Source organism: Silurus aristotelis (genome assembly GCF_946808225.1).
Source record: "Silurus aristotelis genome assembly, chromosome: 17".
NCBI classification, from domain to species: Eukaryota; Metazoa; Chordata; class Actinopteri; order Siluriformes; family Siluridae; genus Silurus; species Silurus aristotelis.
In genome coordinates, this window is record NC_139590.1 from 9481845 (window position 1) to 9496950 (window position 15106).

Consider the following 15106-nt stretch of genomic DNA (forward strand, 5'->3'; position numbering starts at 1 on the left):
GCTATGCATAATATATTCTGTCTCTAACCTATTAATAGAATATGACCAAGTCCAAGTATTCACATTGAACTTCAACAAGATAAAAATTGTGCACTAATGTCTAACTGTAAACCTTTCAAATTTACCAACAAGATGAATAAATGATTGTCCAATAAAGCACCACTGCAGCACTACATGCTGTACATTTATACCAGCATCGCATCACTCACACCATGTCATATACTCAATATTCAATACATTGTCACTGATATCCTGAGAATAGCCCACATACAGTTGCTACTACTTGTAGCACAATCTACACTGATCAGCCATAACATTCATCACATTACAAAGGCACCAGTCAGCATTGCTCTGCTGGGAAAACTTGGGTTCTGGCATTCATGTTGAAGTACAACTTATAATTGAAGGATAATGTGTCCTGCTTCATTGCAAAAACAGTTCATTTATGGTTTGAGAAACATGATCAAGAATCCAAGGTATTTACCTGGCCTCAAGATCTAAATCCAACTGAGCATCTATTCGATGTGCTGGACAAACAAGTTGGATCAAAGGAGGCCCCAACTTGTAACTTACAGGATATAAAGGATTTGTTGATAATATCTTGGTGCCATGGGATAGTCAGTCTAGAGTGGATATTTAAGGCCATTTGCCACATTACCTTAGTTAGTTGCAAAGTGTTAGTAGTGAAAATGTGTTTTTTTTTATGTTTATTTACCATTTGGTTTTAAAGCCATTAATATTGTTAGTACTGGATCAGCTCATTTCTAAGAAGGCCAACATGAAGCTCATAGTTACACCAGCTGCTTCTGCAGTGACAGCATTGCAGAATAGGCCTCATTGTTTACCATTTCAATTATTTTGTATATGCTTTACTCTTTCCAGAGAACGCATTTAATTCATCATAAAATGGCAGTCATCTGAGACAGCTGACCATCACAAACCATAAGCAGTTCAGCTTGCAATGATTAAACAATCACAGGAAAAGACCACAGGAAAATTTTTATTTATATTTTTAAGTTTATTTGATACTTATAAATGCACAGGTGGTATACAAAGATAGATTGTTATATAAGGCCTTGGTGAGAATCTGAATGAAACAGAAATGGCATGTCAAGTCAGGCACATTATAATAACCGAAAATATAGTTGCATAGACTACATTCCAGCCTACTATTGCATAGCATTAATCCTGCTATTCTATTTTCTCTTACAAATGATACTTGTCAGAGGAAAAGAAACAGGAAACAATATCTAACAGTATCTAACAAACCAAAAACTAAGAACAAACAAATAATGGCTTTGCAGTGCATTCCAAGTTAAACTCTATTCAAGAAATTGGAGTATAGAGGTTCTTATTTTCTTTTCAGTTTCGGGAGCATTTTACTTCTCTTCAGGGCTCTTCATTGCCCCCAGCAGGCCATTGGCGGTAGTGAACAGATTGATGGGAGAGGAGCCATCTGTGATCAGGGTTGTTTTAAGACCCAGAGCTTGTAGCAGTTTAACCTGAACACACAGACACAAAGAGGGAGAGGCAAATAGAAAAAGATTAAGGAAATGCAAAAATTGTATAAATAATAAAATGCATAAATGTAGGAATGAATATATAAATAAGTGAATAAATAAATACAATCTATAATGTTTTTTCATGAGTACAAAGTTTAAGATATTCTGTGTGTTTTAGTCTAAGCATTACGCTACATTTTACTATAATATAATATAATATAATATAACAATTAGGGCTGTCAAAATTAATGCAGTTAAGCGTTAACACAAATTAATTTTAACGGCATTCATTTTATTAACACACGATCAACTCAGCACGCATTTCTGTTTGACCATTTTTATTAAAACTATAAATAAATATATAAAAAAAGAGGTGAAATTTAAACCTTCAACCTCCATGATGCAAACATCTGGCAATTAAAACCCTCCGTGTGAAAACATAGCAAAACCTCTGTTTTGTGTCCTGATGATTTATGTAATTTTATGTAAACCATATTTACTTAAACATTTACAAGAATCTTTTGTTTTCATGCTCTATGTTGATTATGGTTTTACTAATAATAAACATACATTTACATAAAGCATCAATATTTGTCCATGCCCATGTTCATTATAGTATTAAAAAACTTTAATAATTGATTTAGGGTACATTTAGAGCAGATAAAAATGTGTGATTAAGTTGCAATTAAAAAAGTTAACTCATGACAATCATGCGATTAATCGCAATTAAAAATTTGCACAGTATTGACAGTTTTATAATCCTAATATAGTCCTAATAATAATATAAAATAATTTTACTTGTAATTTTTTATTGTCACACTAAAAGAATGCTGAACCAAATACCAAATTGAGGTTTAAGCAAGAGGTTTAAGCACTGATTTATGTCTGATATTATTAGCACATTTCTCCCTGTTGAAAAGCCTTCTTATATATACACGCTAGTTCAGCCTGGCCTATGGTGGAAAGTCAATTTTCACCAATTCAATGGTTGGTGCTGAACAGCTTCACTTAACTCAGTAGTTATCTCAGTTTGTGAACGTGAGATAGTCAAGTGTACCTGTAGCTCTGGTCCGGCTCTGGCCATGTCTGTCAGAGTATCGCTGCCTATAGCCTCCACCAGGTGTTTGAAACGGTTGCTTTCAATCTCAGACAGTTTCTGTTGCTTCTCCACCTCCAGGCGATCGATTTCCTTCTTATACTGGAGCTCCTGCTCACGTGCTTTTGCTAAACGCATCAGTTCAGCTTCCTTAATAGGATTAGTGAAAGGAAGGATGAGTGGATTAAAACATTATAAAATTATATATAGACCCACAGGACTGCATGCTCTCTTAATGCACACATATAGCATTGAATTTGAAATGCGAAACATGGTGTAGCGAGACTGCATAACACAAGAGGTAATTAATTAATCATTCTAGCGCCCTATTAAAATAGAGAGAAGTGCAAAGGAGAGAGAGAAAGCTGTCAAAGATATTATTTAACCAAGAAGAAACACTGCCTGCTATCAATAAGCACTATAGACTGTATTCTTTAGAGAGTAAAACTGTGTGAGTGTGCGGGTAAGATACATAATGTAGAATAGCAAATATGAAAAGATAAAAAGTGGAAAAACAAAAAGACATACGGCTTCTATTTTCTGGGCCTCAGCTTTAAGTCTGGCCTCTTCCACAGCAGCCTCACCCTGGATACGTGCTGCTTCTGCCCTGGACTGAGCCTCTGCCTTGGCAGCTCCTGTACTCTCTACCGCAGCACTGCACACACACAAACAAATTAGTCACACTATGTTCAGTATTTCCAGCTATGCATAACACATATGCATAATATATATAAGCAGATTTTAACACATTTATAAATGCTATTATGTGGATAACTGTCACTTTGGAAGGACGTAGAATCCCGTGTTTGACTTGTTTGCTGCGTGTTTTCGTGTTTGTGTTTTGTTCGCCGTTTTTATACAGTACTTTAAACTTTACAGTTTTATATCTTTTTTTCCCCCCTCTTAAATAATCCTAAACAATTGTTTTTTGTCTTCCTGACTTGTTGTGCCTGTAGCTCGTTAGCCCGACTACCACTAGCGTTAATTACATGGCCTCATACAGTTTATCTTAAATCTATCCGATATTATAAGCACTATGTTGGTTGTGTGTCTCAATTCCGCGTGTTTCTCTGCTCCGACATCTCCGCCTCCACCGCCATTGGCCTTTGAGATCTCAACTCGGAACCGCTTCGTCCTTCAACACGAAATGGTACATGATACAGTGATCCTGGGAGATTCCATCGTCTGGCATTACTGTGCCACCCGAGTCAAAGGTAAGGTACACACTCACTGTTATCCTGGTGGTTGTGTTTTCGATGTTGCTGCACAGGTACCCGCAATCCTGAACGAGAACTTTGGAGTTGTTGTCCTCAATGCCGGAACGAACAACACCAGGCTAAGGCTAACTGAGATCTTAAAAAAAAGGGACTTCAGGATCCTGGTGAAGACGGTATTCTGCACATCACCCACAACGAGGATCATAGTGTCAGGACCGCTTTCCACTTAACAGCGAGGAATTGAGAAGTTCAGTAGACTTTTTGCACTAAATGAATGGCTACAGTCATGGTGTCGAGAACACAAACTACTCTTTGTTGATAATTGGAATCTTTTCTGGGAGCGCCCTAGGTTTTTGCATCCTGAGCAGCATTCCTATCGGACAACATCTTCAGGATGCTACATACCATCTTACTAGCATCCCAAGGTTGCGTCAGCTCCAGTTGTGTCCCACCTCATGAAGATTATGGACCTTCAAAGAAGTAGATGCCGACCCCGCAATCATCCTGAACCATCTAGAGACGTACCAGTGCCATTTGGATTTCACTTCATGTAGAGTTGAACATTGGACCTCTTTGAATATTTAAAGGCTCTGGCATGGAGAAACTGGTGTTGGATCTATGCTAATCACAAATGTTGAGCTATTTTATGAGTTGTTTCGTAGCTCCTGGTTCCATAACATCAACTGACTGGATAAGACTGTAGAAAGAACATTACTCATAATCTCGCACACTTTTTGAGTCTGGTTCCTCTTAAGGTTTCTTCCTCATAACATCTAAGGGAGTTTTTCCTTGCCCCAGTCGCCCCAGGCTGCTTATCCGGGATACACACACATCATTCACTAAAATCTTTAATTCTGTAAAGCTGCTTTGAGGCAATGTCCGTTGTAAAAAAAAAAAAAAGCTCTATAGAAATAAACTTTAACAATGACAAAATTCTAACTCTTTTTGCTCAAGCCTCATACCTCTAACCTTGAATCAAGTTAGAAAAGCGTTTAGCAGACATGTAAATGGAATTAAGTCAACCATATTCTCCGCCACTAACGTCTTAGGCAAAGCTGCACTGCAAGAACAGCAAGATTTTACCTGAGTGCCTCCAGCTCTAGCAGCTCTCTCCTGGCTCTCTCAGCTTCTGCCTGGTCTGTGATCTTCTGCCTCTCCAGTTTGCCCCGTGCCTCCTGCTCCAGACGCTCTGCCTCATGCCTGAGATAGAGTAGTACAGACAGAGAAGTGGATAATAAGTAAAACCAAATTAATTCTTGTATTTTTGAGAAATGAAAAAAAGTTCTACTTATCTAAACACACACAAATGTATTTACTTTATATGAGATGAGAAGAATTTATGGCCTGCATTGTGCTTTGGAATATTCTTTCGGTTAACCTTCACACCCAATGCACTGTTTCATTAATTTATATATTTCACTTGAGAATACTGAAGAAAAACAGGGGATGACTGCCAGAACCACACAGATTGCTTAGTCAGCATATTAATTTCATTAAAAGTATTGGCAGGAGAACAGAACACCTGTGATAAGATGCTTTTTATTACAGATTTAGCATAAGGTACCAACAAGAGGCCTGGTGTGCAAGCAGATGGACTGCAGTACTGAACTTTTCATCAGATAAAATCATACATGGAACAAAATCATAACTAGAACCAAAGTACAATAGCAAATGTTACTCAGCATTGAAGCAAATGAGAGGTGAGAGATGGTACAGACCGAGCAGTGGCCTCCTGGGAGTTGGTGGTGATCTCAATGGCGAGCTGGACACTCTTCTGCAGGGCATCACGCGTGCGCTGGTCCACTGGCTCCACTGACTGAATGTCTACGCTGCTGATCACCAGTCCATTCTGATTAAAGCGCAGATTTGATCTTACCGACAGCTTCTCGTCGAAGCCGAACACGGCTGAGCAGATGATCCTGTTAGAGTTCTACAGAAAAAACACCATATCAGGATAAACAAGAAAAATGAGTGGGCCCAATGAATAGAACCCTTATGCACTCTTATGCTGACTAGAAGCAAATAGGAAAACAGATGATAGAATGTGTCTTGACATTATAAACAAAGATAGTGCAGATCGAAAATTCACCTTGTGGAAGTCATCAAACTGTACTGAAGCGACAGCTCCTCTGATCCTAGATGCAATGGCTTTACAGGCGTCTCCCACAAAGTCAGGCACTGAGAAGAGAGCTGCTGCTTGTGCAGGGTCTGACTGGTTCTTTATCTCAAAGTGCCTGAGCATAAGGGAGAAAATATGATGTAATTAATATCCAATATATACAGATCATTAAAAGCAGTCATGCGAGGTAAACTTGACCTTATTTGTCTCCATTCTGTCATATCAGGGATAGACATAGTAGCAAACCTACCAATCTTTTTGATTGGGCTATTTCAAAAAATATTTATGTGAATCTAAAGAATACATTTGTGTCGATGGTTGTTTCACTTCTTGTATAGTGCACATTTGCAGTGTATGGAAATAAAACTGCAGCAAATCGATTCTACAGAAATGTGAAAGATTTATAAAGTGTATTTTCAGACTTCTTGGCAACACATCAACACATTTATTTTTAACTCGCAAGGCTGTTCATATATTACTGCAGTTATTCTGGCTGTCATGTCTTCACCCTCTTATCAGAACCACAAGAACAGAGTCCTGGTGCAGTGAACTGCATTTTACATGATATACTTTTATTAAAAGTATAGTATAGCCAATATATTATAAGTATCGTATACTATAGTAGTTTCCTTTTGTGATAATACATATGTTCACACACAATGACATACAATGAATATTCCAGAAAGAGGGTGAGGCAGAAAGACAGAGAGACAAACAGATAGCCAGACAGACATGCACATTTTACCAATTATAGGCGAGCTGGAGCTGCAGACGGGCGTGATCAGCGGTTTCTATGGTGATGATGTCCGTGCAGAAGTCAGGGCCGAGGAGCAGGCAGATGGCTTTAATGACGTTTGCTCGCTTCGGTTTCTCTCCAGACAGAGACAGAATAGTGAACTGCTCATCAGGACCCAGCATCACCAAGTCAGGCCCAAACACCACTCTAAGACAAAAGAGAACAAGTTTTAAAATAAAAATCTTGCAAGAAAAGTGCTAGTGGGTAAAAATCACGTTTTTCTGAAAGCTGTGTGTCGAACATGACACTGACAATGTTTTAATGACTAAGGACATTCATCATTAGTTCACCATCAGTAGCTCTGCCAAGTGGGAACAGAGCATGAATGGGAAGTTCTGCCAGTTCATTAGAATACCACGTGCACGCACACACACACACACGTGCACGCACACGCACACACACACACGTGCACGCACACGCACACACACACACGTGCACGCACACGCACACACACACACGTGCACGCACACACGTGCACGCACACACACACGTGCACGCACACACACACACGTGCACGCACACACACACACACGTGCACGCACACACACACACACGTGCACGCACACACACACACACGTGCACGCACACACACACACGTGCACGCACACACACACACGTGCACGCACACACACACACGTGCACGCACACACACACACACGCACACACACACACACACACACACACACACACATACAGTATCTCACAAAAGTGAGTACACCCCTCACATTTCAGCAACCATTTTGTTTCCGAGGGACAATACTATAGAGGTAAAAAAAAAATTATATACTTTAGAGTAGTCAATGTGCAGCTTGTATAGCAGTACATATTTACTGTCCTCTAAAAATTACTAAACATACAGCAATTATTTTCAAAATAAATAGCAACAAAAGTGAACATGTCAAAACCGTGTCCAAAGTGTCAATATTTTGAGTGAGCACTATTGTTATTCATCACTGCCTTAATCCTCCTGGGCAAGGAATTGACCAGAGCTGCACAGGTTGTTGACATCCTCTTCCACTCCTCCATAATGACATAACGGAGCTGCTGGATGTTAGACAAATAGCGCTTCTGCTTGAGGATGCCCCACAGGTGTTCAATAGGGTTCAGATCTAAAGTCATACTTGGCCACTCAATCACCTTCACCTTCAGTATCCTTAGCAAGGCAGTTGTCATCTTGAAAGTGTGTTTGGGGTCGTTATTATGCAGAAAAACTGCCGTTCGGCCCAGTTACTGAAGGGCGGGCATAATCTTCTGCTTTAGATTGTCACATGTTAAAATCCATGTTTCCCTCAATGAACTGCAGCTCCCCAGTACCAGCAGCACTCATGCAGCCCCAGACCATGATGCTACCACCACCAGGCTTGACCGTAACACTGTCTTGGTATTCCTCACCAGGGTGTCGCCACACATGCTGGACACCATCTGAGCCAAACAAGTTTATCTTAGACTCATCAGAGGACATGGTTGCAGTAATTCATGCTCTTGGACATGTTGTCTTCAGCAAACTGTTTGTAGGCTTTCTTGTGAGCCAGCTTCAATAGAAGCTTCCCTCTGGAACAACAGCCACACAAACTGACTTGTTGGAGTGTGCAGCGTATGGTCTAAGCACTGACAAGTGGACCTTCCACAATGCTGGCAGCACTCATGCAAGCCAGCTTCTGAATCTGATGCACAGCACAAGGACCCGAGTGGAACCAGACATCTTTGCGGCCAAGAAGCAATTTATTTAAATGATCTAATTCAGAGTAAAATGCAGTTACAGTAGATTTCAGAAGAATTCAGTCTTTGTCCTATACAGTCTTTGTTTTACATCTGTAATTAAGATGAATAAAAAATGCTTTCCGAACGACATGCAAGTGCAGATGCATCCTTGTCCTGTCTGGGTCACCATGGCGACTGGAGTATATACATAATGTCAATGTGCACCTCATCCAAATCCCTCAGTAAGTTAATAAGCACAAGATTCTAAGATAAAGGATCATTACCTGGCTTTCTTTTCTCTGTAATCGTACACCTGCGCTGCGGCATTGTGGGGAACGCGATAAGACACCACTCTGGTTTTGTCTCTGGGGACAGCAAGGTCTTCACTGCCACGTTCAGAGCGACTGGCCAGGGGGTCACGCAAACTGTTAAGCAACTTTTCCACGTTAGAAGGAAGTTCCTTTTCCCACAACTCCTCATCATGTGTCAGCATGTAGCTGTGCCCAATCACAGCCCGCACCTGCACAGAGAACCACGGGGTACAAAAGAAAATATACTTTACATAGAATTTACATAAATTCTTCCGTTTCCATACATTTCCAACAGAGTTTAGTTTGAAAGGTGTATTCTCTACACTATATGGTATTTCAAAACAGCTGACATTTCCTATTGACTAATTATATAAACAAGCATAGAAATCTTTATATAAAATGAATCATCATTTGCCAGTGACGCAAACAAATGCTAAATGTGGTATTGTATTCAACAAGGTTAAAAATGTCAGTTGGAAAGTTGAATTCTACTGGACGTACAGTACATACAGGTGGTTTCCAGCTCCTAGTAGGGGACTCAGACTTTAGGTGTATTTAAGTGCGTTTAAATCTTAGTGTTTTTTCCATTGGCTCATGACAGGCTATTAACATCCACTATAGTTAGTGCTTATGTTCTTGAGAAAAGCAGTTTGTATCTGACTATTCTGTAAATATTTTGCAAGCAGGATTACTTAAGCCCTCTGTGGGTGTGGACTTCTACAAATGCTTCTATTGCAGGATCATATGACTCCTACACACACACTTTTTTTGAAAAGAGCTCAATCACTGTGCAATTCCCTGTACAAATACTCAAGACATTCTGACCTTGCCGGTTTTGATGTCGCGCACGTATATTCCTTCATTCTCATCCAGTGGAATAGCCTGGCGTCGCAGCAGAACCTCGACGGAAACAGGCGGCACGTATTCGATCGGCCCACGCAGCATCCAGCGGTCTCCCGGGCGTCTTTGAACACCTGCTTTTTTAGAGCTGCCCTCTTGCTCCTCTTCCTCTCCATCTTCCTCTTGCTGATGCAAAGACAGGGGGAGAGAGGGGGTGAGAGAGAGAAAAAAGGAAGGGGAGCAAATGCAACGGCCAGAGATGGGAGGGGATGCACATGGCTGCACGTCAACCAGGCACTGGATGTGTGTACACAGTTGTGTGTGCATGGGAATGTATACATGTTTGTGGACCAAAGCAATTGGCAAGACAGAAATGATACACAAAAGAATAATCGCAATGTCAAGCAAATGATAAAAGATTAAGGAGTAAATGATTGGGGAAAAAAGGTTTCAATGGTTTGATATTTAATAAAAAGGGAAGGGAGAAAAAGATGAGGGTTAATGAATGAATCCCCAGATCCCCATGGGATCAGATACAAAGAAATCTGGTTCATTTCTATTTCAAATCAGTATCAAATATTTAGTTATATATGCTGTCTGTTCTTGTCTCAGCAACAACATAATAAAATAATTTATTCACTACTGGCTTTTCTTAATTTTTTATTTTTAAAAGGGCTGGCTATTTGATGCTGCATGTTTAACGAGGGTGTGTGCTGTGCTCGTAGGGTGTAGGCGAAGCTAAAGTTAAACATGCAGAAAGAATTCTGGCCAAACGAGTAGTGTGCATTTAAGAACAGACACAATTTTAACGATCGTTTAATCTATGCTGCAGAAAGACTTTGCCTTCTTTCCTAATTTTCCCTATTTATTTATTCAGCTCTATGTCTCACCGCCTTTGTATCAGCGAAGGCCTCCACGGCACGCAGCACCAATCCTTCCTCTTCAGACAGCACGTAGACATCCTGTATGCCATTCTCCAAACGCTCACCAGGACGCAGAAAGAATGATCGCTCGCCCTGAAAGGCACAAAGACATGTATATTTACATATTTTGCATAATTTACATATGTTGAAATGATCATTGCTTTACAAGGAAAATGAGTTTGCAAAATTAGCATTTTACCAATATTTATTTACACTTTATAATATTAAGTATTACACTTATAGTTGCGGACATCAGAAGCACATAAAAATCTACAAATGGAATACAAACATTATAACACCAGCCTGTTGTCCTGCATCCCCATCCTAATTTTTAGATCTGCACGTCTATGTTCAGAACACTAAAGCTTATTACCTTCACCACTCTCTTCTGTCCGAGCTGGGGCTTTCCATCTGGCCCGACTGGGTCCAGGATCACACAGTACTCCCTACTGCTCAGCGTCGTCACATCCACCACCCCAACGATCTCCTCAGCCACAGAGGGAATATGTGCTTCTCTGTCTGCCACCGTCACCAGCCACTCTTCCCCTGTCCTTCTGTCTCGGCCTCCTGCATCCCGAAATGGGCGCAGAGCACGCACATGTAGGGCACGCTGCCAGAAAAAGAGCGTTCGCGGATTAAAATTAAATGAGGAGTCAAGTATAAGAAATAAGTAGAAACGTTTATTTTGACCTCACAATTTAATTTTAGATATGCATGTGGTTTATACTATTCACATGGTCTGGTAAAATAATTGCCAAAAAAAAAAATCACTCTTCAGGGGAGTCTTTTAAAAGCCACTGCTGAGATCAATCTGCAGACATGCAGATGCTCAGAGTACAACCACACAACCCTGTGGTCACCACTGCAGCAAGTGCAAAACCGAACTGAATTTTAAATAACATGATACAGAGAGCTGAGTATAAAAACAGTGTGCTATAATAAACACAATGAAAATAAAAACAATGTTACCTTATCAGTAAGGATAAACGCATTCACAATATCGATGACTTCCTCATGCGCTCCAGGAAGGTATGCTCCAACTTTACTGATCTGCCACTCCTCACCTAAGACACACATGTACAATTTAATGCTGATCTAATCAGACAGCTGCATTCTTTACTTTAAAAAATTTTTTATATTATAATGTTCTTGACTATAGTTAGATTGATTTAGGATTTCCCATTCAAAGATTACAGCAAACCAAAAATAAGGTCTTTACAACTATATTTTTTTCTTATATCAAACTTGTCGTTTTCCTATTCTTCCAGCAAATAATTTTTCTTTTTTTCTACAAAAAAAGCAAACAGAAGAATATTCAAGTGAGAATTGAGTAAAATGACTTTAAATAGGTTTAATAATCTTGTATTTGGTTTACTGTGAACATGTGTCTGTGCTTTATGCCTGTGAACTTGTGCTTGTTTGGAAATCTATGTGGCACAATAACGAGTAACAGAAATGCAATCTTTCACATGCTTATGTATACACTGTTTTTTGTGTCTGTGTTTAATACACACTTACCAGTCACTCTGCGAATTCCGCTGCGGTCCACACCCTCTTTGCGAGCTCGAAGACGAATAGCTTGGTTCTCTCGAATCACTGTGGCTTTGATGGTTTCCAGCACGGCCACCTCCTTCCTGGGGATGTATGTTCCTAAAAGATGGTGATGGAGGCCAGAAAACATGAGGAAGTGCACAAGCGGAGGTGGCAAAAGTACATATATATCTTTTACTCAAATAGAAGTACAGATACTTATGTTTTAAAAGACTCTGGTAAAAGTTGAAGTGCTGACTATATTTTGTACTCAGATTAAAGTAAAGAAGTTTGGGCTCCGACATGTACTTAAGTAAACATTAGCCATTATTACTACCTGTTTAAGTGTCATGCTGGTAACTGGACCTCACATCATGTTAATATATTGATATAAAATAATAATAAAAAAATATTATCTAATAAATGTATCCAGGCTGAACAACCACCATATAGAACACAAGCAAAGAAAAGATGATGATCAGGTGATCAAGAATGTCTCTGTTCTCAGTCAAGTTTACATCACTGACTCCCCCTGTCTTGCTTTCTGCCTTGCTTCTTGTTAGCTTTGTAAACTAGCCTGCGTATGTGGTGTGTGTTAGCCAGGAAATGATAGAAATTACAGTTGGAAATAGATTGGAAAAGCTGCACAATGACAAGAAATAGGTTGATGGGCTGAAAACTGTGCGCAATGAAAATAAAAAATATTGATCATGTCACCAAATAGATTATAACTAAAGTAATGAGTCTGGTTTAAAAATAACAAATAGTGAAGTACTGATACCAGAACAATCTACTTAAGTATAGTAATGAGTATTTGTACTTATATGATTATTGCCATCTCTGGTCACAAGGCCAAGAACAGATGTCAAACATAGTCAACATACTTTTAAGATCACTTTTCATAACATTTAACATCACATACCACAATGTTAACTTAACGAAGTTTTATTTGTCATTATTTCTTTCTGTTACATGTTGTGGGTGTGTAATAAGTTAAATATAACTTAAAATTTATTGTCAAACTCGAAATTTAAGAGTGTTGTAATTGTTAAAATATGTTAAAAGGAAAATAAATAAATAAATAAAAAATAAAGTAAAAGTATGGCAGTCTGAATCCTGGATTTACTTTGAGAAGGAAAAGAAATGAAGGTATAAAAAACAAAAAAACTGATAAAAAAAAAACCCCACCTGGTCCTTCAAACAGCCATTCATCTCCAGCCACTCTCTTCTCTCCACTCTCCTCCTCAAAGTCAAGAAGAGACTGGAGCCTCAGGGCCGTATCAGGATACACGATTTGCAGTGGAGTCACTACCTGATAAACAGAATTAAGAATGAGAATGAATAAATGGGCTCCTATTCTGCTTTAAATTATTTAGGTAGAACAATAAAAAGAATGCTGAGCCACCTGACAAAATCCACTTCACATATAAACTCTTTCATAAAGTAATGTAAGAGGAGGAAATAGCCCACCTTCTGGATCTCTTCTCCAGGATAAAGGGGGAATGGATCCTGGGTCAGACGGATCTCCAGGTCTGCATGGCGAAGTTTAGCCTGTCCTGTGGTGTCAAACAGAACTTGTCCCTCATCATCACGAGCAACTGGGTTTACAATCACACAGTAATGGCGAGGGGGCACCATGGTCATACGAGTTGGGGAGAAGAGAACCCTAAGAGGAAATAGAATGCAAGAAGATATAATCAGCACATTAGGAAATAAAAGGCCATGAGACTATTCTATATGAGCAATTCTCTCGTCAATATACACATGGCCTAATAAAATTAACAAAAATCTATCAAGGTTTTAAGAAGAAAGCCTTTAGCGTATGAATCTGTCCAACTACCTGGTCTTAACACTAAAAAAGAAAATAAATACCATTTAAACCAAGCTAAAAGTAATCCAGATTTTAATAAAATAAAAGGAAACTAGGGAACACAAAGGGAACTGGGAGTTTCTATTGATGCACTTTTACCACCCTCAATTTTAATAAATAAATTCTAGAAGTGAAATTATTTACATAGAGCCAGATGAGGATGTGTTTCTTCTTGATTTTGGTTCCCCTCAAGGCTTCGTTTAAATTAATTTTTTAATAAATGCAAAATTGCATCCACATGGATCCACATGGATCTGTGATGCCACAATCCCACCCACTGCATCAATGGAAATCTAAACCCAACTAACAATCACCACACGTTTATTTACACAAAGATTTTTTTTCATGAAAGTCAAATTTGAAAAAACGAAAATTCCGGTAAATAAATGAGAACACTCCTTTACAAGAAATATCTTTTACATACAGTTTTACACTTATGACTCCTTGATTAGTTACATTTACATTTATGGAATTTGGCAGATGCAGCGGACAAGGTGCTTCATCAATGTGGCTGACAGGAGTGAGAGAGTGGCCGAACACATGGCTGAATTTCAGGATTTCACTAAGGAAATGCGTTTATTCCTATTAAGATCACAAACCTTTTTTTTTTTTTTTATTATTACTCTGTGGAAACATCTGAAAGGATAAGAACATGTACATTTGGGACATCTTTGTTTATAAACCTATTATAATCATAGATCTAAGTAAGGCTCTGTATTTCTACCATGTGTGCCTCAACAATTCTCGTGCGCTTTTTAAAACAAAAACATTTTTACACAGCAGGTGTGTGTTTACCTCTCATTGTCCTGGCGGATGTAGGTGAGGGGTCCGACCTCAACCCGAGCAATGTTGGTGTTCTGATCCAAGACATGGATGTAGTGGTGTGGAGGAATCCTGATGATTGAAGCATCAGTCAGATCGTTGTGCTCTATGTGACCTGCAGTTCTCTTAGACATGATCTAAGAGTAATAGGGACAGAAGGGTTGTTATTGATTGTGTAGTCAATTATGTGTCAGCAATCAATCAGTGATAAAATGCTCAGCGAAAAAAATTGTATGCTGATTATAAGCCAGTATATGCTTTAGTATATATAAAATGCAAACAATAGCCATGGGTTAATTACATCAGCTAAAACTACACTAAATGTCCACAATGACACATTAACACATGATAAGCTCATGATGCACTCACAAAATGGTTC

The 15106-nt window shown here is 39.1% G+C and overlaps 1 protein-coding gene across 2 annotated transcripts in view; it reads right to left on the reverse strand.

Moving 5' to 3' along the window:
- Positions 1 to 997: 997 nt before the first annotated feature.
- Positions 998 to 15106, reverse strand: part of mvp (major vault protein) — a 17662-nt gene continuing 3553 nt past the window's right edge. Inside the window, exons 2-17 of one of the 2 annotated variants that reach the window (XM_083565614.1) lie at positions 14701 to 14864; positions 13506 to 13701; positions 13224 to 13347; positions 12024 to 12155; positions 11475 to 11569; positions 10879 to 11115; positions 10473 to 10598; positions 9568 to 9768; positions 8716 to 8951; positions 6680 to 6877; positions 5905 to 6049; positions 5534 to 5745; positions 4899 to 5015; positions 3127 to 3253; positions 2560 to 2748; positions 998 to 1502 (exon numbers count right to left, since the gene is read on the reverse strand). In XM_083565614.1, coding sequence (XP_083421740.1) covers positions 1380 to 1502; positions 2560 to 2748; positions 3127 to 3253; positions 4899 to 5015; positions 5534 to 5745; positions 5905 to 6049; positions 6680 to 6877; positions 8716 to 8951; positions 9568 to 9768; positions 10473 to 10598; positions 10879 to 11115; positions 11475 to 11569; positions 12024 to 12155; positions 13224 to 13347; positions 13506 to 13701; positions 14701 to 14861 — 2619 coding nt within the window. In that variant the 5' untranslated portion in view covers positions 14862 to 14864 and the 3' untranslated portion in view covers positions 998 to 1379. Of the gene's footprint in view, positions 1503 to 2559; positions 2749 to 3126; positions 3254 to 4898; positions 5016 to 5533; positions 5746 to 5904; positions 6050 to 6679; positions 6878 to 8715; positions 8952 to 9567; positions 9769 to 10472; positions 10599 to 10878; positions 11116 to 11474; positions 11570 to 12023; positions 12156 to 13223; positions 13348 to 13505; positions 13702 to 14700 lie in introns of both variants that reach the window. The other variant, XM_083565615.1, reaches the window with a different exon arrangement.